Raw genomic sequence first — 27,880 nt, 5'->3', positions numbered from 1 at the left:
AGGAGAGGACTACGACTCCCGACGTGAGAGGAGAGGACTACGACTCCCGGCGTGAGAGGAGAGGACTACGACTCCCGGCGTGAGAGGAGAGGACTACGACTCCCGGCGTAAGAGGAGAGGACTACGACTCCCAGCACGTCCAGGCTTTAACCTCTTCACTTATAGATCCTATTTATACTGCACAAGAGCCCCACCCCCTCATGTCACATGACCATTCGGTTATGAAAAACCCCGCCCCTAATACGTCCCAGGTCCTTTGCTGACTGCTTGTAATCCTCTCAATAAGGCCCCGCCCCTTATGTGACTGATCACATGACAGTGACATCATCACAGGTCCTGCAGCTCTCTCCGTGTACAGATACAGAGCAGCTCCTGGTCTCGGTCACTGCTGTGTTGTGTCTGACTCTCTGCTCTGCTCTCTGTTATCAGCCAACAGCCTCAGGTAAGTGCAAGAGAGGGAATTACTAAACTTTACTGAATTTTTACACTTTTCTGTGGCACAATATTCAAAAACTTGAGATAACAAAGAGACGGCGCGGTGTCGGTGAGCTCGGACGTGTCACATGTATATAGACAACGCGGTATCGGTGAGCTCGGACGTGTCGTGTATATAGACGGTGGTGTCGGTGAGCTCGGACGTGTACATGTATATATAGACGGCGCGGTGTCGGTGAGCTCAGACATGTCACATGTATATATAGACGGCGCGGTGTCGGTGAGCTCGGACGTGTCGTGTATATAGACGGTGGTGTCGGTGAGCTCGGACGTGTACATGTATATATAGACGGCGCGGTGTCAGTGAGCTCAGACGTGTACATGTATATATAGATGGCGCGGTGTCGGTGAGCTCGGACGTGTCACATATATATATAGACGGCGCGGTGTCGGTGAGCTCGGACGTGTACATGTATATATAGACGGCGCGGTGTCGGTGAGCTCGGACGTGTCACATATATATATAGACGGCGCGGTGTCGGTGAGCTCGGACGTGTACATGTATATATAGACGGCGCGGTGTCGGTGAGCTCGGACGTGTCACGTATATATAGACGGCGCGGTGTCGGTGAGCTCGGACGTGTCACGTATATATAGACGGCGCGGTGTCGGTGAGCTCGGACGTGTCACATGTATATATAGATGGCGCGGTGTCGGTGAGCTCGGACGTGTCACATGTATATATAGATGGTGCGGTGTCGGTGAGCTCGGACGTGTCACATGTATATATAGATGGTGCGGTGTCGGTGAGCTCGGACGTGTCACATGTATATATAGATGGCACGGTGTCGGTGAGCTCAGACGTGTCACATGTATATATAGACGGCGCGGTGTCGGTGAGCTCAGACGTGTCACGTGTATATATAGACGTCGGTGAGCTCGGACGTGTCGTGTATATAGACGGTGGTGTCGGTGAGCTCGGACGTGTCGTGTGTGTGTATATATATATATATATATATATATATATATATATATATATACACTCACCGGCCACTTTATTAGGTCCACCATGCTAGTAACGGGTTGGACCCCCTTTTGCCTTCAGAACTGCCTCAATTCTTCGTGGCATAGATACAACAAGGTGCTGGAAGCATTCCTCAGAGATTTTGCTCCATATTGACATGATGGCATCACACAGTTGCAGTCGCAGATTTGTCGGCTGCACATCCATGATGCGAATCTCCCGTTCCACCACATCCCAAAGATGCTCCTCTATTGGATTGAGATCTGGTGACTGTGGAGGCCATTGGAGTACAGTGAACTCATTGTCATGTTCAAGAAACCAGTCTGAGATGATTCCAGCTTTATGACATGGCATTGCATTATCCTGCTGAAAGTAGCCATCAGATGTTGGGTACATTGTGGTCATAAAGGGATGGACATGGTCAGCAACGATACTCAGGTAGGCTTTGGCGTTGCAACGATGCTCAATTGGTACCAAGGGGCCCAAAGAGTGCCAAGAAAATATTCCCCACACCATGACACCACCACCACCAGCCTGAACCGTTACCGATACAAGGCAGGATGGATCCATGCTTTCATGTTGTTGACGCCAAATTCTGACCCTACCATCCGAATGTCGCAGCAGAAATCGAGACTCATCAGACCAGGCAACGTTTTTCCAATCTTCAATTGTCCAATTTCGATGAGCTTGTGCAAATTGTAGCCTCAGTTTCCTGTTCTTAGCTGAAAGGAGTGGCACCCGGTGTGGTCTTCTGCTGCTGTAGCCCATCTGTAGCCTCAAAGTAGGACGTACTGTGCGGCGTTCAGAGATGCTCTTCTGGCTACCTTGGTTGTAACGGGTGGCTATTTGAGTCACTGTTGCCTTTCTATCAGCTCGAACCAGTCTGGCCATTCTCCTCTGACCTCTGGCATCACAACGCATTTCCGCCCCCCACAGAACTGCCGCTCACTGGATGTTTTTTCTTTTTCGGACCATTCTCTGTAAACCCTAGAGATGGTTGTGCGTGAAAATCCCAGTAGATCAGCAGTTTCTGAAATACTCAGACCAGCCCTTCTGGCACCAACAACCATGCCACGTTCAAAGGCACTCAAATCACCTTTCTTCCCCATACTGATGCTCGGTTTGAACTGCAGGAGATTGTCTTGACCATGTCTACATGCCTAAATGCACTGAGTTGCCGCCATGTGATTGGCTGATTAGAAATTAAGTGTTAACGAGCAGTTGGACAGGTGTACCTTATAAAGTGGCCGGTGAGTGTATATATACGGCACGGTGTCGGTGAGCTCAGATGTGTTACATGTATATATAGACGGCGCTGTGTTGGTGAGCTCGGACGTGTCACATGTGAGTCAGTTTCCTCCTCTTCTCCTCCAGACGCTCCTTCTCCTGAATGACCCACCAAGGATGGACAAGGACAGGAATGAGATGACCAGAAGATTATTAGACTTCACCTTGGAGATCATCTCCCTGCTGAGCGGAGAGGTATCTGTACTACATTTCTATCATGTATCTGCTGAGCGGAGAGGTAATTGTGCGCTGTGCTGTTTACAATAACATTTCAGTGAATCTCCAATTGTCATCCTTTGATCCGAGGGCGCGGTCCACCATTGCCTTGGTTTGGGGTTATACCCCTGTCCTCTTCCAGTAACAAGACGTCAGCAGAGTACACAAGGATCAGGCACGAGAATAGTTGACAGTCCAGTTGGCAGCAAGAGGTCGGCGTCTTACAAAGTTGCTGCAGTGGAGAGAAGTTTTGGAGGCCACCAGGGGTCGAAACAGCCAGGAACGTAGGAGCAGACTCAGAAGGCAGGAGCGTAGTCAGGAAAGAAGGCCAGGGGTCAGATACAAACGGAGAACAGGAACAAGTACAAACAGCTAAACTGCAGGAATACTGAATAGCCGGCAGTGAGGGCAAGACGGAGGTGGACTAATAAAGAGTCAGGAAGACAGACGAGCAGTTACTAAAGGGGAACACTCCTACAAACTGAAAGAGCTGGCAGCCACTCAGGAGTAACAGTAAAGGTCACAGGTCCCTAACATTCTCTCTCCAAACACAGGATTACACAGTCGTGAAAAAGACGTCAGGGGACAGTGTGACTCCCAGCAGCCATCTCCAGGAGTCAGGGAAATGGAGCCGGGGCCCCAACACAGGGCCAGGAGGAGGAGGAGGCAGCAGGAGTCGGGGCCCCACCATAGATCCAGGAGGAGGAGGCAGCAGGAATCGGGGCCCCACCATAGATCCAGGAGGAGGAGGCAGCAGGAATCGGGGCCCTACCATAGATCCAGCAGGAGGATGGAGCAGGAGTCGGGGCCCCACCATAGAGCCTCCCCCTCTCTCCCTATTACATGGACAGAAGATCCTAGAGATCACCCACAAGATGCTGGAGCTGCTGACTGGAGAGGTGACAGTGCTGGGAATGCTGGGACATTATACAGTAACTGGAGGGGGCGGGGTGATGACTGTATCATTGTGTTGTCAGGTTCCTATAAGGTGTCAGGATGTCGCTGTCTATTTCTCCATGGAGGAGTGGGAGTATTTAGGAGGACACGAGGATGGGTACAAGGAGGTGATGATGGAGGACCCCCGGCCCCAAATATCAGCAGGTAAGGAGAGACAGTTGTGTGTGTATATGTATATATATATATATATATATATACAAAGTGTTGGCCAAAAGTATTGGCCCCCCTGCAATTCTGTCAGATAATACTCGTGTTCCCACAGATATTGGTAAGGTACTATGGGCAGGCACCATTTTCTCATGTACGCCATATCAAGCCTGTGGTAGTGCCAGCCCTAGCCAGGTCTACAGCAGCTCAGGGGTCCCATCACTGTGTGTTTATGTCCCCATAGGTGGATCCAGGAGGAGAAATCCCCCCAAGAGAAGTCCCCGACCTCCGTATACCCAGGACTGCCCAGAGGAGAATGTCCCAGAGGATCACCAGGTAGAGGACAATAAAGTCTCTCCAAAATCTGGCCATAAAGTCATCGCCCCCAAGAACATTGTTAGATGTGTAACTTGAATCAGGGCCCCAGAGTAAAACACGTAACTTACCTTGAGCACTGTATAACTTTGTATATAGACCTTTGGGCCCCCAGAGGCTCCAGGGCCTTTAGTGATCGCTACCCCTACACCCCCTGATCATTGTACGTCTTCTTGTCTGTTTAGGGTATAAATCTGATTGTTATGAAGACTGAAGAGAACCACAAAGAAGAGACTGAACATCATCAGGTAGGTGGCGCCGCTGAGCCCTGGGGCACATCTATACAGGGGGTCACTGATTCCGGAGGTCTCTTATGTTGATGTGTTAGATTCTCCAGTGAATTGTTCTGTCTGTCACATCAGGGAGAAGATCTGACTAATAGTAAGGAGGAGGAAGAAGAGGAGAGGATGAGGAGCCATCACCTGTGTAAGAGGGAGGAGGAGGAGGAGATTCGCGGAGGTGTTATCTCAGGTAAGGTGGCGGTATATCCGAGGAAAATCAGAGAGTTGGAATCGTAATCCGCCTCAAAATCCACCTGCAAAAATGGCAAATCCCATTGAAGTCTAGTAGAGGAAAAAAGAAGCGTCTACACCTATCTTGCCGTGTATTCCGTGGCTGAGTCAGCCGTGGCGTCCGTAGTGCGAACAACGCTCCTGTTTAGGCCCATTCATTCGGGTCGAATCAGAAACGGGATGCCACGACGGAATACTGATGCACTGCATCGGCGTCAGGGCTAGTCGCGCACAGGTTCACACGGCGGAACACGCAACGTGTTCTAGGTACCATGTATCTCCAAATGTTTTGTAGAAAACCCCCCACGTGAGAAGGAAATGTAAAAAACCCAAATTGAATTGTTTTTTTATCTCAACAGAAGATCCCAGTAAGAATTCTGACGGGAACGTCCACTTATCGATAAAGTGTAAAGTAGAAGATGACGATATGGCGGAAGACGCCTCAGGAGCGGACATCATCACCTGCATTGTGTATCCAGATCTGCCCATAGACACATCAGATCACCCCCCGATTCACAAGGGTCCTTCTCAGGCTGCGACCACAAGGACCGGCCAGAAAGGAGAGAACAGGTCTCAGTGTGATGAATGTGGGAACCAGTTCACAAAGTGCTCAGGTTGTTTCACGCACCGAAGAGTTCGCAAAGTGGAGAAGTCCTACCCGTGTCCTGAGTGCGGCAAGTGCTTCAGAGATAAGTCCTACCTGGTGACGCACGAAAGGATTCACAAAGGAGAGAAGCCATTCTCATGTACAATGTGCGAGAAATGCTTCGCGGACAAGTCAAGTCTGGTCAGACATGTGAGAATTCACACGGGAGAGAAGCCCTACTCATGTACACTGTGCGGGAAGTCCTTCACCGATAAGTCCGGCCTTATTATACATCAGAGAAGCCACACAGGGGAGAAGCCATTCTCATGTTCAGAATGCGGGAAATGTTTTATAAGCAGATCAAACCTCGGTACACATAAGAGGAGTCACATGGGAGAGAAGCCATATTCATGTGCAATATGTGGGAAATCTTTTACAGATAAATCCAGCCTTGGTAGACATGAGAGAATTCACACAGGATAACAATGCTGCAAATGATTTAGGGCTAAAACCAAATTCTTCAGAGAACTCACACAGGACAGAAGATGTTTTCTGTAGGAGGAAAATGTTTAAAGGGGTTTTCTGGGACTCTTTTTAATTGGTGACCTATCCTTAGTTTACCATCTGAAGATTCATGGTGGTCCGACACCCAGAACACTTTCAGATCAGCTGCTTTCACTTTGCAGGCCATGTGGTGTTGCATTTATCTACCACATGGCCAGATCCATTCAAGTGAATGGGGCTGAGCTGCAATACCAAGAACAGCCACTATCCAATGTCCGGCGCTGTGCTTGGTAAGTAGTGAAGAGGCTGTAGCATGCTGCAGTCAAACCGCGGATGATTGGCTGGGACCTGAGAAGCAGAGTCCTGATGGACTTTAAATCGGCATTTCTCAAAATTTTTTAAAGGGATCCTATCATACAAACGTTTTCTTTTCTGAGTAACCCGTCTGAATTGCCTTAGGAAAGGCTATTATTCTCCTACCTTTCGTTGTCTTCTCTGCGCCGCTGTTCCGTAGGAATCCCGGTTTTTGTCGGTATGCAATTGAGTTCTCTCGCAGCACTGGGGGCGGTCCTCAGCGCTCAAACAGCACTGAACTCTCTCCAGCAACGCCTCCACCTTCTTCAGGAGCGTCCTCTTCTTCTGGTGCAGGTTTCAGACTTCTAGGCCTCGGGCAGAGCAGACTGGACATGCGCACAGGCCACGAGAAAATGGCTGCTTACAATACTGGGGAAGAGTAGTCTTTCTTAAAGCTATTCCTATGTGTTACTCAGAAAAAAAGTGTTTGAAAGATGGGATCCCTTTAAGTGAAGTGCCCCCTAATGAAAAAATACCCCAGCGAAGTGCCCCCCAAAGCAGCGGTCCATTATAATGTTAATAAAAATAAGGCTTTGTTTAGAGCCTTCTTTAACAGTTATGTACTAGCCCCCACATGTAGTATAATAGCCCCACGTGTAGCCCCCACATGTAGTACAATTGCCCCCACATGTAGTATAATAGCCCCCACATGTAGTACAATAGCCGCCACATGTAGTATAATAGCCCCCACATGTAGTACAATGGCCCTCACACTCATTAGAATGGCATCTATAGTATCCCCGCACATAATATAATGCCCCCCACAGTGTGCGCCCCCACACATAATGTAATGCCCCCCGCAGTGTGCGCCCCCCACATAATATAATGCCCCTCACATTAGAGATGAGGGAATCGGTTCTTGTTTTGCATTATACAACAATTTGTGTTTCGTTGCTTCCCCTGCACCTCTGCGGAGATCCTCCAGTATAATAGCAGTGTGCTGAGCCCCACAAACAGTGGCCTCCCCAGGGGTACCTGTCCTGAATCGCTGACTGATCCTAAGGAGAGGTCCTCAGATATTTCGCCTGGAAAACCCTTTAACAAGAAAGTCAGATTTTGAAATATTCAGAAAATTTGCAAAAAAAAAAGAAACCGAATTCTGGAATGTGGCAAATAAAAAAATTCTGAAAGTTTTGTAACCCCTTGTTTACAGACATTATGGGGGGGGGGGCTGAGATGATGCGGCCCTCTGGGCCTGGCCGGGGGAGGGGGAGGGGTCTGCTGTAGATCCTTCCTGCAAATCTCCCGTTTATTTTGGATCCACTTACGGCCATGAGAACGACAATCCGACCTGTCTGTATCTGAGCTGGGCCTTGTGTTTCTGAGACGCTTTGTATCTTTCTTTGTGATGGGGCCGATCTCTGAGGAGCCACGTTATGCCCATTATACCCGTCTACACTCACAGATTTTTCATGTCTTTGGTTTTTTTTCCCGGTATGTCCGTTTAGTCAGGAGCCAGCCTAAATCCATTTTGTAGAAAATTTGACAGGAATAAGTGTCATAACTGGGTATTGAGGAATCTGATTTGGGGGTCTCTGTGTTGTGGGGGAATCCTGATGCGGACCAGCACCGGGCCCTATTACCGATCTATGTGCAGAAAAGTAGTGACATACCGCCACTGGGTAACGCTGGTGTCCGAGGATCTGAGAGTCCTTCAACGGGATCACGTCAATAATAACATGAACCCATACCTCCCAACTTTTGAAGAGCTGAAAGAGGGACCAAATATGCGGCACGCGTGAGCGCCGTGGTAATCTTAGCTCTGCCCACTTTTATGTTGACTCCCCCCATTCTCATTCATTTTTCATTTGCCCCCACACAGTATAATCTTCTTACAGTCAACTGTAAATTATATTCCCCCCCTCCATCTCTCCCAGTTTCATATAACCTATCTGCCCCCAGTTTCATGTCCCCCCCATCTCTGACCCCAAATTCATGTCTCCCCCCTTCATCTGCCCCAGTGCCATGCCATTCTCCGCCCTTCATCTGCCCCAGTGCCATGCCATTCTCTCCCTTTCATCTGCCCCAGTGTCATGCCGTTCTCCCCCCCTTCATCTGCCCCAGTGCCATGCCATTCTCTCCCTTTCATCTGCCCCCAGTCTCATGCCGTTCTCCCCCCCTTCATCTGCCCCAGTGCCATGCCGTTCTCTCCCCCTTCATCTGCCCCAGTGCCATGCCATTCTCCCCCCCTTCATCTGCCTCAATGCCATGCCGTGCTCCCCCCCCTTTTCTGCCCCAAGTTTCATAGGCCCCCTACATTACGTTCCCCTCAATGTTTAACACAAAAAAATACTTATACTCACCTTCCCTCGCTCCCTCATCGCTCTCTCACTCCACTCACATAGTTGTAGGCGTGATGTGACATCATCACATTGCGCCCACACACGCCGGAGTGCAGCGGTAAGGCGGACGCCGATGAGTAGAAATCGGGACATACCTCCCACCGACTGGGACCGCGGGAAAGGACACCGAATTCATGAATGTCCTGCGGAAATCGGGACGGTTGGGAGGTATGTGAACCTGAGTTACGTGCTTGATCTAGATGTAGTCATCAGATATAGACGACGTGCTGGAACTGACCGAGTCCCCGGGAGACACAGACCACAAGTCATTGCTACTTTGGATTCTGAACATCGATCACTTTCGGGAGCTTTTATATGAACGTCAGCACTTATTGCTCCGGGATCCGGACATTACTGACAGACTCCCTTACAAAGAGTACAAACAAGAAGGGGTACAAATATGGGGGATCGTCTGCTCCGCAGGTTCTTGGAGCTGCAGTCAGGCCTGGTCACGTGGCTGCACGGGCAACCTGTTGGACTTTTTGTTACCTGATCACGTGCCCATGCCCTATAAACAACACCAATTTAGGAGGAGGATCAGAGACCGTGTGTGATATCCAAAATTCACAGAACACACCTATGGCGTATCATTTCATTTTTAGACTATAATGGTGAGACTGCTGGCATAGAGAAAACGGGGAGGGGGTGGGGACAATTTGATCTGGACTTCACTTGTCTTATGTCGTTGCCATTGCTCTTTTAGCCCCTCCTCCATCTTGGTGACATTAGATGCTTTACCCCATTGCTGTTTTGGGTGTCTTTAGAAATATTTGTCATGCACTGTCAGGGTTACGAGTGGGGGCCCTTCTTCTCTGGGGCCCCTGCACATCCTCCGGGGTGGCCTTAGTGGTGCATGGCTGCATTGTGTTTTTTGCCTCGTTGTCAGAGCCGTTTTCTGATGCTACGTGCCCTTTTAAGTGTTAGTGAGGGGTCTCGGAGATGTTTTGTGATACCGCGCTTTATGCCATATCTTCTCCCTGTCTGTAAATACGCGGCTTTCCGCCATTTTCTTGTGGCCTGTGATCATGCGCAGTCAGCGCTGCCCAAGGCCTAGAAGTTTGAACCCGGCTCCGGAAGAAGACGTGCAGAGAGGCCGTTCCTGAAGAAGATGGAGGCGGCGCTGGGGCTTTCTCTACCGAACGGCAGCGCAGAGAAGACATCTAAAGGTAGGAGAAGAATAGCCTCAATGGCCTGTATGACCTCCCTACAACGTCCGGCCATGCTCCTGATGAGGTTGTGGATGGTCTCCTGAGGGATCTCCTCCCAGACCTGGACTGAAGCATCTGCCAACTCCTGGACAGTCTGTGGATGGAGGAGACATGATGTCCCAGATGTGCTCCATCGGATTCAGGTCTGTGGAACGGGTGGCCAGTCCAGAGCTTCAATGTCTTCATCTTGTAGGATCTGCTGACACTCCGGCCACATGAGACCTGGCATTGACCTGCATTAGGAGGAACCCCGGGCCAACTGCACCAGCCTATGGTCTCACAAGGGATCTGAGGAGACGAGTCTGGAGACGCCGTGGAGAGCGATCTGCTGCCTGCAACATCCTTCAGCATGAGCGGCAGTGGCTCAGTAATGGTGTGGGGCCTCCATGTGCTGGCCTGAGGTCTCCTGACTGCCATTAGGTACCGAGATGAGACCCTCAGACCCCTGTGAGACCAGAGGCCGGTGCGGAGGGATTTTATCATCACATTCAACTTCATACAGAACAAAGTATTCACTGAGAGGATTACATTCACTCAGATCTAGGATGTGATAGTTCCGTATTCCCTTTATGTCTGTATATATAGTGTGCCTGTTGTGTTCCCTGTATATAGATGTATACACTGTATATAGACAGGGCGAGGCCGCGAGAGCGCACAGATAACACCAGGCAGCGCCCCCTGCTGCTTCCTCCTCACAGCCGCAGCCTCGTCTATATACCGTCCTGTAACCTCCAGGATGGCCCCGCCCACACTGTGGTCACATGTTTGTGATGTCATCGCAGGTCCTTCAGCAAACTAAGAAGAAACATCTCCAGTGTCTGCAGCCATTAGTCTGAGGTAAGAGAGAGGACCGGCTTATTCTTCTGTGTGATAGCAGGTTATTGTGATAATACGTGTCACATGTATATATAGACGGCGCGGTGTCGGTGAGCTCGGACGTGTCACATGTATATATAGATGGCGCGGTGTCGGTGAGCTCGGACGTGTCACATGTATATATAGACGGTACGGTGTCGGTGAGCTCGGACGTGTCACATGTGTATATATAGACGGCGTGGTGTCGGTGAGCTCGGACGTGTCACGTGTATATATAGACGGCGTGGTGTCGGTGAGCTCGGACGTGTCACATGTATATATAGATGGCGCGGTGTCGGTGAGCTCGGACGTGTCACGTATATATATAGACGGCGTGGTGTCGGTGAGCTCGGACGTGTCACATGTATATATAGACGGCGCGGTGTCGGTGAGCTCGGACGTGTCATGTGTATATATAGACGGCGCGGTGTCGGTGAGCTCGGACGTGTCACGTATATATATAGACAGCGCGGTGTTGGTGAGCTCGGACGTGTCACATGTATATATAGACGGCGCGGTGTCGGTGAGCTCGGACGTGTCACATGTATATATAGACGGCGCGGTGTCGGTGAGCTCGGACGTGTCACATGTATATATAGACGGCGCGGTGTCGGTGAGCTCGGACGTGTCACATGTATATATAGACGGCGCGGTGTCGGTGAGCTCGGACGTGTCACATGTATATATAGACGGCGCGGTGTCGGTGAGCTCGGACGTGTCGCATGTATATATAGACGGCGCGGTGTCGGTGAGCTCGGACGTGTCACATGTATATATAGACGGCGCGGTGTCGGTGAGCTCTGACGTGTCACATGTATATATAGACGGCGCGGTGTCGGTGAGCTCGGACGTGTCACGTGTATATATAGACGGCGCGGTGCGGTGAGTAGTAGGGGTGTAGTAGTAGTAGCGGGGTCTATATGGTTTGTTGTGAATGAGAAGACGCTCCAATAGATTAATAAACGGAACAGATTTTTCGATGTATTGTCTATGGAGAATCTTCAGGGACGTTCCGTATTTGGTGTCCCCTACTTGGCTCCGCATCAGAGGAACCTTCAGATCTATATAAGAAATCAGACCGTGAAGTAAGCACTCCTGAGCTTTTGCCATCCTAATAATGTCACATTAAGCATCTTGGGGCTGGTTCGGCCGACAAGTCTCATAAGTGTGTGGTGTGGGAAAGGGTTAAATGAGTAAAAGCCAAGTCTGTACAGAGTCTACTCCACAGACCATAAAGCCGTCTGCTCAGCTCCTCCTGCTCTACCATGTGCTGCTGACCGGTCAGGGGGGCAGGGTCCCTTTACATATAATGTAAACCTCACCTGCTGCAAAACCTCTTTGATGCAGCAAGTTTATAGCAAACACTGATTGAATACTCCTCTTACTCTAGTACCCCTATATAGTATAATGCTACCCCATTTTCCCCACACCATATAATGTGCCCCCGTGCCGGTAAGTACTCACCTCACCCCTTTTCCCACAGGTAGGTCTCTGCTGCGAGTAGGTCGGAGCATCAGACATAATGACATCAACAGCACTGACCACAGCAGCACAAGCTGAATGATGGGGCCAATGTCCCCCAACTTCACCATGAGGTTCAGCTCTGCCTGAGGATGGAGCTAGAGGTGTAGTCAGGACATGACGCCCATCATCCAGCACAGCCCATAGACAGCGAACCTGACAACACAATGACACAGTCATCACCCCGAGCCCTCCACTTACTGTATGACAAACCTTCCCACTATTATAAGGTGTTTCTGCTGTAGTTATGGGATGATCCCGCTGAGGATATGGAAGAATGTGACCCACACGTGAATCTGGAGGTCCACGATCTGAGAAGACCGCTACGTCTAGGTGGAGAATACATCCATGTACACGGCTCTCTCATCCTATAAGGGTCTAAGGAAAAAATATGCAAATGTCCTCCAAGGTGGTAAAAGGAGAACTAGCGTCACCTCTGGAAGGAAATAGGGGTGACCAAACCAGACGAGCACTCCGATCGGTCAGACATTGGTTTATTGTTCTATTTGGAATCCCCCTTTAATCCATGTGTTGGGGGCTTTTAGGAGCTTTATTTCACTACTGATGTGGCTTCTGTATGATGTAGAGCCCGTCCTCTCTCTATAAAGCTCCTCCAGTTTCCTCCTCTTTTTTTTCCAGAATTCTCCTTCACCTGAATGACTCACCGAAGATGGACAGGAATGAGATGACCAGAAGAATATTAGACTTCACCTTGGAGATCATCTACCTGCTGAGCGGAGAGGTATCTGTACTACATTTCTATCATCTATCTGCTGAGCGGAGAGGTATCTGTACTACATTTCTATCATCTATCTGCTGAGCGGAGAGGTATCTGTACTACATTTCTATCATCTATCTGCTGAGCGGAGAGGTATCTGTACTACATTTCTATCATCTCCCTGCTGAGCGGAGAGGTATCTGTACTACATTTCTATCATCTCCCTGCTGAGCGGAGAGGTATCTGTACTACATTTCTATCATCTATCTGCTGAGCGGAGAGGTATCTGTACTACATTTCTATCATCTACCTGCTGAGTGGAGAGGTATCTGTACTACATTTCTATCATCTATCTGCTGAGCGGAGAGGTATCTGTACTACATTTCTATCATCTCCCTTCTGAGCGGAGAGGTAACTGTACTACATTTCTATCATCTATCTGCTGAGCGGAGAGGTATCTGTACTACATTTCTATCATCTACCTGCTGAGCGGAGAGGTAACTGTACTACATTTCTATCATCTATCTGCTGAGCGGAGAGGTATCTGTACTACATTTCTATCATCTATCTGCTGAGCGGAGAGGTATCTGTACTACATTTCTATCATCTATCTGCTGAGCGGAGAGGTATCTGTACTACATTTCTATCATCTCCCTGCTGAGCGGAGGGGTATCTGTACTACATTTCTATCATCTCCCTGCTGAGAGGAGGGGTATCTGTACTACATTTCTATCATCTATCTGCTGAGCGGAGAGGTATCTGTACTACATTTCTATCATCTATCTGCTGAGCGGAGAGGTATCTGTACTACATTTCTATCATCATCATCCCAGGTGGCATTGATCCCACCACCTACCATAGTACTGATCCCCTCACCAACCGCACTTCAGCCTGTCCATTCTCATCTTTTGAACATGTTACAGAAGAGGAAGTCTCCCAGCTACTTTCTTCATCTCGCCCTACAACCTGCAGTAGTGACCCCTTCCCCTCACACCTTCTCCAATCTCTGTCCCCTGCTGTCACTACTTACCTTACTAAAATATTTAACCTCTCTCTCTCTTCTGGAATCTTCCCATCCTCCTTCATGCTGTTATAACTCCGCTATTGATAAAACCCTCCCTGGACCCATCCTGTGCTGCTAACTATCGACCCGTCTCTAACCTCCCCTTCATCTCTAAACTCTTGGAACGCCTGGTTTATTCTCGTGTAATCCGTTATCTCTCTGCTAACTCTCTACTTGACCGCTTACAATCTGGTTTCCGTGCTCTGCACTCTACTGAAACGGCTCTCACAAAAGTCTCCAATGATCTCCTGACGGCTAAATCCAATGGTGACTTCTCTCTTCTTATTCTTCTGGACCTCTCTGCAGCTTTTGACACTGTTGACCATCATCTCCTCCTCACTCTGCTCCGCTCAGTCGGCCTCATGGACACTGCGCTCTCCTGGTTCTCCTCTTATCTCTCAGACCGCACTTTCAGTCTATCATTTGCGGGCTCTGTTTCCTCCCCTCTTTCCCTTGCTGTTGGGGTTCCTCAGGGCTCGGTCCTCGGCCCCCTGCTCTTTTCTCTCTACACAGCCCCCATTGGACAAACCATTGCCAGATTTGGCTTCAGGTCCCATCTTTATGCTGATGACACCCAATTATACACATCTTCCCGTGACATCACCCCTGCACTCATACAGAACACCAGTGACTGTCTCTCTGCTGTCTCTAATATCATGTCCTCGCTCTATCTGACACTAAATCTCTCTAAGACTGAACTACTACTGTTTCCACCATCTAATAGATCTGTCCCTGATATATCCATTGCAGTCTCAGGCCTTACTATAACTCCTAGGCAGTAGGCCCGCTGCCTTGGGGTCATATTTGACGCAGACCTTTCCTTCACCCCTCATATTGAATCACTCGCATGTTCATGTCACCTCCACCTCAAAAACATCTCCAGAATACACCCTTTCCTTACCAGAGATACACTAAAGACACTTATTGTCTCTCTGATTCATTCTCGCCTTGACTACTGTAACTCCTTACTAATCCGTCTTCCCCTCACTAAACTCTCCCCTCTACAATCTATTCTGAATGCACTGGCCAGGCTCATCTATCAGGCTAGACGCTACAGCGAGGCCTCCGGTCTGTGCCGGTCACTACAGCGAGGCCTCCGGTCTGTGCCGGTCACTACAGCGAGGCCTCCGGTCTGTGCCGATCACTCCAGCGAGGCCTCCGGTCTGTGCCGGTCACTCCAGCGAGGCCTCCGGTCTGTGCCGGTCACTACAGCGAGGCCTCCGGTCTGTGCCGGTCACTACGGCGAGGCCTCCGGTCTGCCGGTCACTACGGCGAGGCCTCCGGTCTGTGCCGGTCACTACGGCGAGGCCTCCGGTCTGTGCCGGTCACTACGGCGAGGCCTCCGGTCTGTGCCGGTCACTACGGCGAGGCCTCCGGTCTGTGCCGGTCACTACGGCGAGGCCTCCGGTCTGTGCCGGTCACTACGGCGAGGCCTCCGGTCTGTGCCGGTCACTACGGCGAGGCCTCCGGTCTGTGCCGGTTACTACAGCGAGGCCTCGGGTCTGTGCCGGTCACTACAGCGAGGCCTCGGGTCTGTGCCAGTCACTACACTGGCTCCTATTCATTATAGAATAAAATATAAAGTTCTCCCCCTCCCCCACAAGGCTCTCCATAATGCCGCACCTCCCTACATCTCCTCCCTCATCTCTGTCTACCGCCCACTCCGTGCTCTCCGCTCACTCAATGACCTAACACTTCCAACCTCTATTATCAGAACCTCCCCCGCTCGTATACAAGACTTCTCCCGAGCTGCACCACTTCTCTGGAATGCTCTACCCCGGACAATCAGATAACTCCCAATTTCTACAGTTTCAGACGCAAACTAAAGACGCATCTTATCAGACCGGCCGATCACAATGTCTAACGTAAACCCTTCCCCTCCTCTGTCCCCGCCCCCACATTACCCCACATGATATGATGTCATCTCAGGATAACTTTATAGGTCCAAGCTCCATCCACATGTTACAGGACACGACTGGTGACGGCTCATAAAGTCTTATGTTTGTGTAATGACAGTCACCTCTATTACAGAAGTGTCTGACCCCTGTATAAGCAATGCCGCCCCTGCTACCTCCTGTGTCACCCCCTCTACCTCATAGATTGTAAGCTCTTGTGTCACCCCCTCTACCTCATAGATTGTAAGCTCTTGTGAGCAGGGCCCTCAGTCCCATTGTGTGAAATGACTTTCTCTGTAATGTATCTTTCTGTCTGTATTTGAACCCTACACATTGTACAGCGCTGCGGAATATGTTGGCGCTATAGAAATAACATTTATTATTATTATTATTATTATTATTATTATTATTATTATCTCCCTGCTGAGCGGAGAGGTAACTGATAGAGATGAGCGAACAGTAAAATATTTGATGTTCGTTATTCGTTATGAATATCATCTCAATATGTGACTATTGGAAGGAATCTGGAACCCCATTATAGTCTATGGGAGAAGATGCTTCGTTTCAGGGGATCCCACCATTCACCTCAGGAGAGTCACCAAGTCCACTATGACACCCCAGGAAATGATGCCAACACCTCTGCAATGTAACTGGGACAGCAGGGGGAGCATGTCTGGGGGCATCTAACACACCAAAGTCCCTTTATTACCCCACTATCACAGCCTAACAACTACACACTATACACACTCACTACAACCTCTATCACAGTGGGGGGAAATACCTGGAAACCTTCTTTCCTCTACATTAATATGGACAGAAACATAACTTTAAACTGAATGAAACATTAGCATGCGCTCATCACAATTGCCGATATGACAGCTGTGTTAAGCAGGGTGCAGGGTACAACGCAGACCAGGCCCGAGCACCAGGAACAGGTGTTACAATGGCTAGCGGATAACGCTTCCAGCTCTGTATCCACCAGCCAGTCAGCCACTACCTGCAGTTGTGTTCATACCCAAGAGTCTGTCCCTCCTTCCTCCCAACATGCCCAATCTTCCCAACAGAGTCATCCCACCCTTTCCTCCCTCCCAGGAGCTGTTTTCAGGTCCTTTTACCCTCTTGCACTCTGTTTAACCACTTCCCGAATCCAAGGAGCTAACAGACAAATTTCTCTGCCCTGATGCCTAAACACTGGAGCATCCGCCGTTGGAAGAGTTGGTGGTGGATGACGAGGCCACCGACCCAACCTGGACAGGGGTGATGTCTAGTGAGGAAAGCAGTGTAGATGTGGAGGCAAGCACAGCACCAAAAAAAGGTGGCTAGAGGCAGAGTCATGTCCAGAGGCAGAGGACAGCTGCTTCACAGAAGCCAGGCCAGAGCTAGCAAGGCCCGAGATGTTCCCTCTTCTAGCCACTCACCCAAAAGTCACCCATCGAGGCCACGTCTCTCAATGGTGTGTAGATTTTTCAACGTGTGCGCAGAGGACAAACTGAGTGCAGTTTGCACACTATACAACTCAAAACTGGATAGGGGCTCTGAAAAAAGCAACCTTACCACCTCAGCCATGCGCCCTCATTTGGAAGGCAAGCCCTGGGCTCAGTGGGAGAGAGCAAACGCAGGAGAATCATCGGCCGGCGTTGTCGACACTGCCTCTCCCACTGTTTCCAGTGCTGGCGCTGCAGTCCAGACCACCAGCCTGGACACTTCCACATCCGTCTCTGACACTTTGGGGACTTCACCCTCATCCTCCCCTTTTCCTGTCTCTGCTCCTTGCCTGCACCATCATGTACCTCTTCCCAGCAAATCTCCATCTCCCAGACATTTGAGCGCAGGCAGAAGTACAGCGCTATCCACCCACATGCACAAGCCTTAAATGGCCACATCTCAAAACTGCTGACCCTGGAGATGTTGCCGTTTATGCTTGTGGAGACTCAGGCCTGATGGCAGCTGCGGCACCTCACTATGCCGTCCCTAGCCATCACTACTTCTCCTGGTGAGCCGCCCTGCCTTGCACCAGCATGTGTCACATAACATCAGTCGGGCCCGGAGTTCCACGCATTGCTCTAAGGTCCACTTGACCACCAATGCCTGGAGAAGCGCATGCGGACAGGAACGGTACATCTCACTCACAGCACACTGGGTGAATGTAGTGGAAGCTGGGTCGCAAGCTGAGCGGGCCTACATCCTCTCCCCGCCCAAGATCCTGGCAGAGGTTCTCACAAACCCTCCTCCTCTGTAATCGACCCCAGCTCCAAGCTGGAAACGCTGCAGCACTGGCGTGGGGAGACGTCAGCAGGCCTTGCTGAAGCTCATCAACTTGGGTGCACAAAAACACACTGCCCCCGAGGTGAGGGATGCCATCCTAGAGGAGACAGCAATGTGGTTTTCGCCGCTGCACCTGGGCCCAGACATGGTCGTGTGTGATAATGGCCGGAACCTGGTAGCGGCTCTGGAGCTTGCCAGACTCAAAACACTTTCCATGTCCAGCCCAAGTTTTCAACTTGGTGGTGCAAAGGTTTTAAAAATCTACCCCAATGTGCCTGATATACTGGTGAAAGTGCGGGGCTTGTGCACCCACTTTTGTAAGTCTACATTTGCCGCTGCTAGCATGAAAACCCTCCAGCTACGCCTCCATCTACCAGAACACCGGCTGATGTGCGACGTCCCCACACGCTGGAACTCGATGTACCACATGTTGAGCAGAGTGTGTGAGCAGCAGAGACCCTTGATGGAGTACCATCTCCAAAACCCAAGGGTTCCTCAGAGTCAACTCCCGCAGTTTCTGCACCATGAGTGGCCATGGATGGCAGACTTATGTGAGATCTTACGCGTCTTTGAGGAGTCCACCATGAGGGTCAGTTGTGATGATGCACTAGTGAGTGTAACAACCCCGCTCCTGTGTGTGATGTGAGAATCTCTCATCGCCATCAGGGATGACACATTGGACGCTGAGGATTCGGGCATAGGAGCAGAAACATCCCAGCAGGATAGTCAGGACACTCCTGTCCCCTTCACAGCGCACATTGATGGAGGAGGAGGAGGACGAAGTGGCAGATCTCATTGTCACACACGAGGCTACCGGGGAAGTTCATTGCATCCCATTGCTTCACCGTGGATTGGGCGAAGGGGAGGAACCAATTGAGAGTGACCCGGTGGGGGCAGCCAAGTCATGCCGAGTAACACTCTGGCACACATGGCTGACTTCATGTTGGGCTGCTTTTCCAGTGACAAACGCATTGTACACATCAGGGAGAGCAAACAATACTGGATATTTGCAATCCTGGACCCCCGGTATAAAAATAACATCTCCTCTTTTATTCCGGTAGAGGGGAGGGCCAATCGCATTAATGATTGCCACAAGCAACTGGTGCAGAATATGATGGAGATGTTTCCAGCATGTGATGTTGGCGGCAGAGAGGAGAGTTCCTCCAACAGGCTAACAACTGTCATCCGGTGCACACCCGGCAGGGGCAGACTCTCCAAGGTGCGGGACATGTTAATGGCACCTGCTCGCCAAAGTACCGCCACTGAGGGGCCTAGTGTCACCAGGAGGGATAAGTATAGGCACATGTTGCGGGAGTACCTGGCTGACACCAGCCCTGTCCTCTCCGATCCCTCTGCGGCCTACACGTATTTGGTGTCGAAGTTGGATCTGTGGCCCTTAAAGTTTCGCCTTTTTGGTGGGACAAAGAGCCACCTCTGTCACCTGCTGAGCGACTCTCCTACCTGGAACTCCTTAATAGAACTGGCGTGTCTGGGGTTTCTTTTGAGTACAAGTCTGATTTCTGTTTCTTGTCACAATTTTTGATAAATGAAACCTGGTGATGGATCTCCTGTATTCTGTTCTCTCCTGGCCTGTGAGATTATCAATAGACTAGGAAGAGATTAGAGACAGAATATCTATACATTTGTATTTGGTTTATTGAGAGTTGCTGAGGAATGGCACGAAGAAAAGCTTTTCTTCAAAGATAATTTTGGAATTTTTAAGGAGTTTTATAGTAAGTCTTCTCTTCTCGGAGGCCTTAGGCCCTTGGGGTGAGTTCAGCCTTGCACTGGCAGATATATACGGTAGTAGATAAACACCATATATACCAGATGACAGTATACAGGAATGAAGGAGTTCACAAACTGATGTATACAAATGTATGTTTTTGAGGGTATATACTTCCATATAAAGCTTTCTTCTCACCCAATGGGACAGTTATAATGAGTGAGTGCAAAAACTGATGTATACAAGTGTATGGTTTTTTTGTATACACAGTGGGTAGATATATTGAGTGTATCTACTGCCATATATACCAGATGACAGTATACAGGTTTCTTCTCACCCAATGGGACAGGTACAATGTGAGTGAACAAAAACACTTGTATACATCAGTTTGTTTGTAGTATACACGGAGAGTAGATAGATATAGCGTTTATCTACTACTGTATATACCGGGTGCAAGGTATACAGCTTACTTCTCACCCCAATGGGACAGGTATATACTGTATACCAGTGGTAGGGAATTGGAGCCCTAAAAAGGACTTTTTGACGAAATTAGCTGCAGGATGAGTGTATATTCTAGTGGTGTATATACTGGGGGTGTATATACTAGTTGTGTATATACTGAGGGTGTATATACTAGTGGTGTATATACTGGGGGTGTATATACTAGTGGTGTATATACTGAGGGTCTATATACTAGTGGTGTATATACTGAGGGTGTATATACTGGTGGTGTATATACTGAGGGTGTATATACTAGTGGTGTATATACTGGGGGTGTATATACTAGTGGTGTATATACTGAGGGTCTATATACTAGTGGTGTATATACTGAGGGTGTATATACTGGTGGTGTATATACTGAGGGTGTATATACTAGTGGTGTATATACTGGGGGTGTATATACTAGTGGTGTATATACTGAGGGTCTATATACTAGTGGTGTATATACTGAGGGTGTATATACTGGTGGTGTATATACACTTATCAAGCAGTGTAGCTCTGAGACTCTCTCCTCCCTAGCAGTAGCTCATCCCTCTCTCGCTCTCAGCATTGTCTCTCCCTATCTCTCCAAGCCGCAAATGAGACAAATATGGCGGCCACTATTCTTATAAATCCGAGGTCACCTGATTTCGGCAGCCAATGACTTTTTCCAATTTTTTTCGATGCCTCCGTTGTCGTAGTTCCTGTCTCACCTTCCCTGTACAGTTATTGGTGCAAAAAAAGCGGCAGGGAAGGTGGGAGGGGATACAAATTTTTACTGTGTTTACCGTGTGGTATTCGATTGGAATCGTATATGTGGAATAGCCTGATATTCGATTGAATAGCTAATGGATGGAACGGTATTCGCTCATCTCTAGTAACTGATGATGGGTTCTGTTGTGTGATGTTACTGGGTGACATTCTCACCACTTTATTGTACAGTTATGTGCTCCTCTCTGGAGCGCTAGCCTTCTCTCTGCTTCTCTGATGCGCACAGTGTCACAATAGGAGACAAAAATATTATTTCCAGGAGAGTTTTTTGAAAAATTCAGTTTGTATAGCCAAGGAAGACATGGCTGTAACAAGGAGGCGACCTCTACATCTAGAGGAAAGAAGGTTTATACACAACATAGAAGGGATTCTTTACTGTAAGAGCAGGGAGACTATGGAGCTCTGTGCCCAAGGAAGTCGTCATTATGAAGTCACTAATATAACTCGCTAGGATCCCCGGAGTAATAATACTGCTCCAGTGACTTCTGGGGGAGGGGAGATGTTCATCCAGGGATTTACTCTGGGTGTCGGGATAGAATTTTATCCCTATATGTGTCTCTCCATATACAGGAGTATACAATAGTGAGGAAAACATCGGGGGAAGGTGTGACTCCCATCATCCATCTCCAGGAGTCAGGAAGATGGAGCAGGAGTCGGGGCCCCACCATAGATCCAGGAGGAGGTTGGAGCAGGAGCCGGGGCCCCACCATAGATCCAGGAGGAGGAGGCAGCAGGAGCTGGGGCCCCACCATAGATCCAGGAGGAGGATGGAGCAGGAGTCGGGGCCCCACCATAGATCCAGGAGGAGGATGGAGCAGGAGCCAGGGCCCCACCATAGAGCCAGGAGGAGGATGGAGCAGGAGCCGGGGCCCCACCATGGAGCCTCCCCCTCTCTCCCTGATACATGAGCAGAAGATCCTAGAGATCATCTACAAGATGCTGGAGCTGCTGACTGGAGAGGTGACAGTGCTGGGAATGCTGGGACATTATACAGTAACTGGAGGGGGCGGGGTGATGACTGTATCATTGTGTTGTCAGGTTCCTATAAGGTGTCAGGATGTCGCTGTCTATTTCTCCATGGAGGAGTGGGAGTATTTAGAAGGACACCAGGATCGGTACGAGGAGGTGATGATGGAGGACCCCCGGCCCCCCTGGACATCACATGGTAAGAGGAGATATATATATTATATACAGACCCCCGGCCCCCCCGGACATCACATGGTAAGAGGAGACACTTCCAGATATTTCTTTGATGTCTTCTCCATTGCTGTGGGCACAGGCTGGCTCTTTATACGGTCATGTGTGCGGTATAATGTATGATACAGTTTGGCCACTTATGCACCAAAATTTGCACTTCCATCCCAATGAATAATGGGCATGTCTGGGTGGGAATTTGCAGGAGGAGGGCGTGGCCGTCCACGTTCCAGCAGATTTATTATAGTTGACGGCAGAGTCGGGCATATATTTTAGCTCCTGTCTACACCAGGTCTTGGGCGCATCATTCTTTTTTTTTTTTCCTTTATTTATATATAAACAACAACAAAATACAAAAGAGAAGCAAGGCAGGACCAGAATACACGGCCCAGCATGCCCCGAACGTAACAGGAACACGTCCACACGGACAAAACAAATCCTAACAATCAGAAACACAAAAAAAAGACAATAACAATCAAAAAGGGTGAAAAAACTAAGAAAAAAAAACACAAGACCAGAGCCCCAATGCAAGACCCCTTGACCAGCCAGGGCCTCAACCAATCAGGTCTCTGTATGTCTGGGTACCCTGGAAAAGAAGCCAAGGCATCCAGGCATCCACATAGGCCACATGAGCGTCTGTAAGAGAGGCAGTGAGGTCCTCCATAGCCCTGACAAGTGGGCGAACTCGTGCGCTGCGGAGTGAAGGTGTTATGATCTGCAGCTTACTAATATAAATAATAACCTGCAGAGCCCAACTTGTCTCTGAGCCGTAGAACTACTCCGGTGTGAATGGGACAGTTTGCGTCACTGCCAGGCTACTCCACATCAGGGGGTCTCTATTAACCTTACAGAGACGGCCTGCACAGCTAAGAGCAGCCGCTAAACAAATACAGTCAGAACCTCTGAGCTACAACAGACCAAAGTGCAATACTGAAAACAAGGCCACTACTGCCAGAGAACTAATAGTCAGACTCCTAACTAAGGGGCGATTCTAACTACGGCCAACTACAGAGCAACAGCACAGGATCCTGCACACAACCGGGAAGAGGCTAGGGCGGCGGGCTGAGCCACCCGTCTTCTTAAATAGGGAAAGGGCAGTCCCAACAAACCAGCCCACGCCGGGCGCACATTGCGGACACCCTTGTCAGTCACACAACCAATCACGCCCAGCTGCTGCTTGGCAGTTAACCCCTGCTAAGCAGGGCTGTTTGCAACAGGGAAAGGGTGACAGCCAGCAAGAAGCCACAACAGAGGAACGGGCCGCGACCCGACCTCTATGCCACACTGTCCTAACAGAGGGTCAGTCAGGCGCCTTCCCGCCGCATCGCAGACCAAGGGGACATAGTTGCAAAACTTTTGCTCCCTGAGACATCTCACCAGAGTGCGACTGCACTTATTCACAAATTCATAGAAATGCCTGCGGCCCCTAGCCATAAGGGATTTGGGGTGAATGTCGAGACGGTCCCGTAACTTTTTATGATCCGAGAGAAGAGCTGCCTGGGTGTCGGGGGCCATGAGATAGTTTGTGCGTTTGCTCCAGGGAAACCACATCTGCTACCGCCTTGGACCTATCTTTCGTAACCTGGGAACCTTGCTGAATGACCATCCCCCGCACTGGACCTGTACGTGGCTCCCGAGTCCAGAATGAGCTGTAGAACTGGTTTCATGGCCAGGGTGCGGCGGGAGACATCAGGAAGAAGAGACAACTAGTTGTTCAGCAAGGGAACCGGGCCATGTCACCAAGTCGCTTGAAGAATATCCTCCTTCTCCTTATAGAAGTGGAGTCTGCAAAGAATTGCGGGGTTCCATGGAGGTAGCACGTCTGGGGCTAAGCACACAATATTTATTTCCGTGTCTAGCAGACGAGAGAAGACAGTGTGAAAGATGGAGGTAGCAATAAAGCGGAGCTCGGCAGAGGGAACAGCGTCAGGGATGCTGCGGAGCTTGATATTATTCCGGCGGCCTCTATTTTCCTGGTCATTAATTTGCAGCAGGATATGTTGGTTGAATGAGCGTTGAGTAGACAAGGATTGTCCAACAGCCACCAGACATTGATCAATGGAGACCAGTATATTGCTGCTGGACTGTGACTTGCTCCGATAGTCACTGGAGTTCAGATTTAAACCCCGACAGGATCTTTTCCTTTCTCTCGCAACTCTATGAACCATTACCTCCAAGTCCCTCTTGGTGGGCATAGTGTGGAGGAGTTGCCATATATCCTCCAGCGTAGGACGTTTAGAGTGGTGAGAAGCTGAGGAGGCTCCTGCTGAGAAGAATCGGATGAGTCAGAGGCAGGTGGGGCGTGAACGAGCACAGGAGAAGAAGAGAAGTCCATACCTGACTAGTAGCCAGGGCAACAATAAAGGCAGAGCCCCTTGGAGGGAGGGATTGAGGGCGCTCAAGGTGAGACGGAAAGTCCAGGCCCCAAGGGCCGGGTCAGACACCCCAGAGAGAATAGATGAAGAGCCAGTCCGAGGGTCGGGGGACATCACAGTCCAAAGCAGCCAGCATAGACATTTCCCCCGTAAGGGAGTGGGTAACCTGCGTTCGCTACAGCAGGGGTGCCCCTATAGAGGGGGCCACAGGGAAGAGGAAGCAGCAAGAGCTGCATAGGCACCAGGAGGAGTGAAGGTCAGTGTGGCAGAGGGGAGTTGGATTAAGGGAGGGGGAAGGCAGAGGTGGAACAGCCGCCATCTTGGGCGCATCATTCTTTTCCATAGAGGCGTAGGACTCCCGAGTCATGATGAATCTCCTCCTTTGTCTTTATACAGTATATAGAGGGCCTTATCTGGACTTGCACATGGGATCACTTTTAGAGAACAGCACAATCCTTCTGTATTTCAGTGTGTTGTGCCCATGGTGTCTTTCTGTTATCCCTTCGGGTAGGATGTAATGGGTGCACTAAGATGGAAGGGTTGTGGACAAAAGAGGGATATCGGGCAACAGAGCGAGCAGCCAGGGATCCCGTCATTGTGTGTTTGTGTCCCTACAGATGGATCCAGTAGGAGAAATCCCCCCAAGCGATGCCCTCTGTATTCCCAGGACTGGCCTGAGGAGAATGTCCCAGACAATCATCAAGTAGGTGGCGCTGCTGAACCCTGGGGCACATCTATACAGGGGGGTCATAGATTCCAGGGGTCTCTTTTGTTGATGTGTTAGATTTTCCACTGAATTGTTCCATCGGTCACATAAGGGAGAAGATCTGACTAATATTAAAGAGGAAGAAGAAGAGGAGGAGAGGATGAGGAGCCATCACCTGTGTAAGAGGGAAGAGGAGGAGGAAATTCCAGGAGGTGTTACCACAGGTACGGGCTCATGGATGTAGGAGGTGACTAGGCCACGGCCCCAGTCTGATATAGAGAGAGAGCAGGAGAGAGACTGACACATGGAATAATAGAATGAAGCACACAGGAAGTTTAGTTCTGAGTCAGTCTCATATGGTATGGCAATACTGGTTGGAAGCAACACTTAAAGAATCATTCCCATTGGATAGACCCGAGGGCCAAGTCTTTGGGGCTGTTTTTAAGACTGGTCGTTGTTCATCCTTTTATGAAAATGTTGAAAATATTTTGTGGTTTATTAATTTTTAAATCCTTTTTTTTTTTTTTTTTTTTAAGAAAATCTCGATAATTCTGAGGAGATCTTAAGGTTGACGCTAAATTATCTAGAAGATGAAGATATGATGGAGCGCTCCTCAGGAGCAAACCTCATTACACCTAATGTACATCCAGGACATCACAGTACAGATCCATCGTATAATCTCCTGAATCACGAGGAACCTTCTCACCAATCACAGATTGTAAGGATACGAACCATCCAGGAAGGAGGTAACAGGACCCAATGTGCAAAAGAGTTCACAAAAAGCCCAGGACTTTTTCCACACAAGAGAATTCACACAGGAGAAAAGCCATACTCCTGTTCAGAATGTGGCAAGTGCTTTCGAGATAAGTCAAGTCTTGTAATACATGTGAGAATTCACACAGGAGAGAAGCCTTATTCATGTTCACTATGTGGGAAATGCTTTACAGATAAATCAAGTCTTGTGATACATGAGAGAATCCACAAAGGAGAGAAACCATATTCGTGTTCAGTGTGCGGGAGATGCTTCACAGACAAATCCACTCTTGTAAGACATAAGCGTGTTCACACAGGGGAGAAGCCATATTCATGTTCACTTTGTGGGAAATGTTTTACAAATAGATCACATCTTGTTAAACACGAAAGAACTCACACAGGAGAGAAGCCGTATGCATGTTCGCAATGTCTGTGCTGCTTTACAGATAAATCACATCTTGTCAAACATGAGAGAATTCACACAGGAGAGAAGCCATTTACATGTTCAGTTTGTAAAAAGGTCTTCACAGATAAATCAAGTCTTGTTAGACATGAGAGAATTCACACAGGGGAGAAGCAATATTCATGTTCGGTATGTGGGAAAGGCTTTTCACAAAAATCAAATCTTGTTACACATGAAAGAAGTCACACAGGAGAGAAGCCATATTCATGTTCAGAATGTGGGAAATGCTTTATAAGTAAATCAAAACTGGTTATACATGAAAGGAGTCACACAGGAGAGAAGCCATATTCATGTTCAGAATGTGGAAAAGGTTTTACAGATAGATCAAATCTTGTTAAACATGAGAGAATTCACACAGGAGAGAAGCCGTATTCATGTGCAGAATGTGGGAGGTGCTTTATAACAAAAGCCAGACTTAGGGGACATCAGAGAAGTCACACAGGAGAGAAGCCATATTCATGTTCAGAATGTGACAAGTGTTTTACAAATAAATCTAGTCTTGTTAAACATGAGAGAATTCACACAGGAGAGAAGCCGTATCCATGTGCAGAATGTGGGAAATTTTTTATTACTAAGGCCAGACTTGGTGAACATCAGAGAACTCACACCGAGGAGAAGCCATATCCATGTTCAGAATGCGGAAATTGTTTTAGTACTAAAGCTGAACTTGGCGATCACCAGAGAACTCACACAGAGGAGAAGTCGTATCCATGTCTGGAAAGTGAGAAATGTTTTAGTACGAAAGCTGAACTTATGGATGATTGGAGGAATCAGACCGAGGAGAAGCCATTTTGAAGTTCTAGACATCAATTCTGTCCTGGAGAATGAAATGAGAATTAGTTCACTGAAGTCACCTGAATATTTCCCTCTTTTCTCTATTTTTGTACCTGAATCTGTAACATAATAAAATTAGATGGCCTATTGATATTTGTAATTCTAAGTAACGTGACATGTGCGATATATCAGGAGGACTCACGTGTGACATGGGGTATATCAGGAGGACTCACGTGTGACATGGGATATATCAGGAGGACTCACGTGTGACATATGCAATATATAAGGAGGATTTACATGTGACATGGCGTATATCAGGGGTACTCACGTGTGACATGGGGTATATCAGGAGGGCTCACGTGTGACATGGGGTA

At 49.0% G+C, this 27,880-nt stretch overlaps 1 protein-coding gene across 3 annotated transcripts; it reads left to right on the top strand.

The window, feature by feature from the left end:
* The first annotated feature begins 347 nt into the window (after positions 1-347).
* Positions 348-27,617, top strand: LOC142197084 (uncharacterized). Of its 3 annotated transcripts, XM_075267160.1 has the most exons (8): positions 2,837-2,941; positions 3,517-3,861; positions 3,940-4,063; positions 4,311-4,402; positions 4,627-4,689; positions 4,804-4,912; positions 5,313-5,999; positions 26,317-27,617. In XM_075267160.1, exons 1-8 carry the CDS (start codon positions 2,864-2,866, stop codon positions 27,525-27,527), a joined length of 2,709 nt encoding a protein of 902 aa, XP_075123261.1. In that variant the 5' UTR covers positions 2,837-2,863; the 3' UTR covers positions 27,528-27,617. The 3 variants fall into 3 exon arrangements, with proteins under 3 accessions (XP_075123244.1, XP_075123261.1, XP_075123253.1); XM_075267143.1 differs by lacking the exons at positions 3,517-3,861; positions 3,940-4,063; positions 4,311-4,402; ... (1 more) ...; positions 4,804-4,912; positions 5,313-5,999 and adding exons at positions 348-442; positions 21,812-22,201; positions 22,280-22,406; positions 25,428-25,513; positions 25,629-25,740 and having other exon boundaries at positions 2,834-2,941; positions 26,053-27,617; XM_075267152.1 differs by lacking the exons at positions 2,837-2,941; positions 3,517-3,861; positions 3,940-4,063; ... (2 more) ...; positions 4,804-4,912; positions 5,313-5,999 and adding exons at positions 10,719-10,784; positions 12,963-13,065; positions 21,812-22,201; ... (1 more) ...; positions 25,428-25,513; positions 25,629-25,740 and having other exon boundaries at positions 26,053-27,617.
* Positions 27,618-27,880: the final 263 nt, after the last annotated feature.

The sequence above is a fragment of the Leptodactylus fuscus genome, chromosome 1, assembly GCF_031893055.1.
Source record: "Leptodactylus fuscus isolate aLepFus1 chromosome 1, aLepFus1.hap2, whole genome shotgun sequence".
NCBI classification, from domain to species: domain Eukaryota; kingdom Metazoa; phylum Chordata; class Amphibia; order Anura; family Leptodactylidae; genus Leptodactylus; species Leptodactylus fuscus.
Note: the sequence above shows the minus strand (reverse complement) of the source record. Positions and strands in the feature narration are given on the sequence as shown.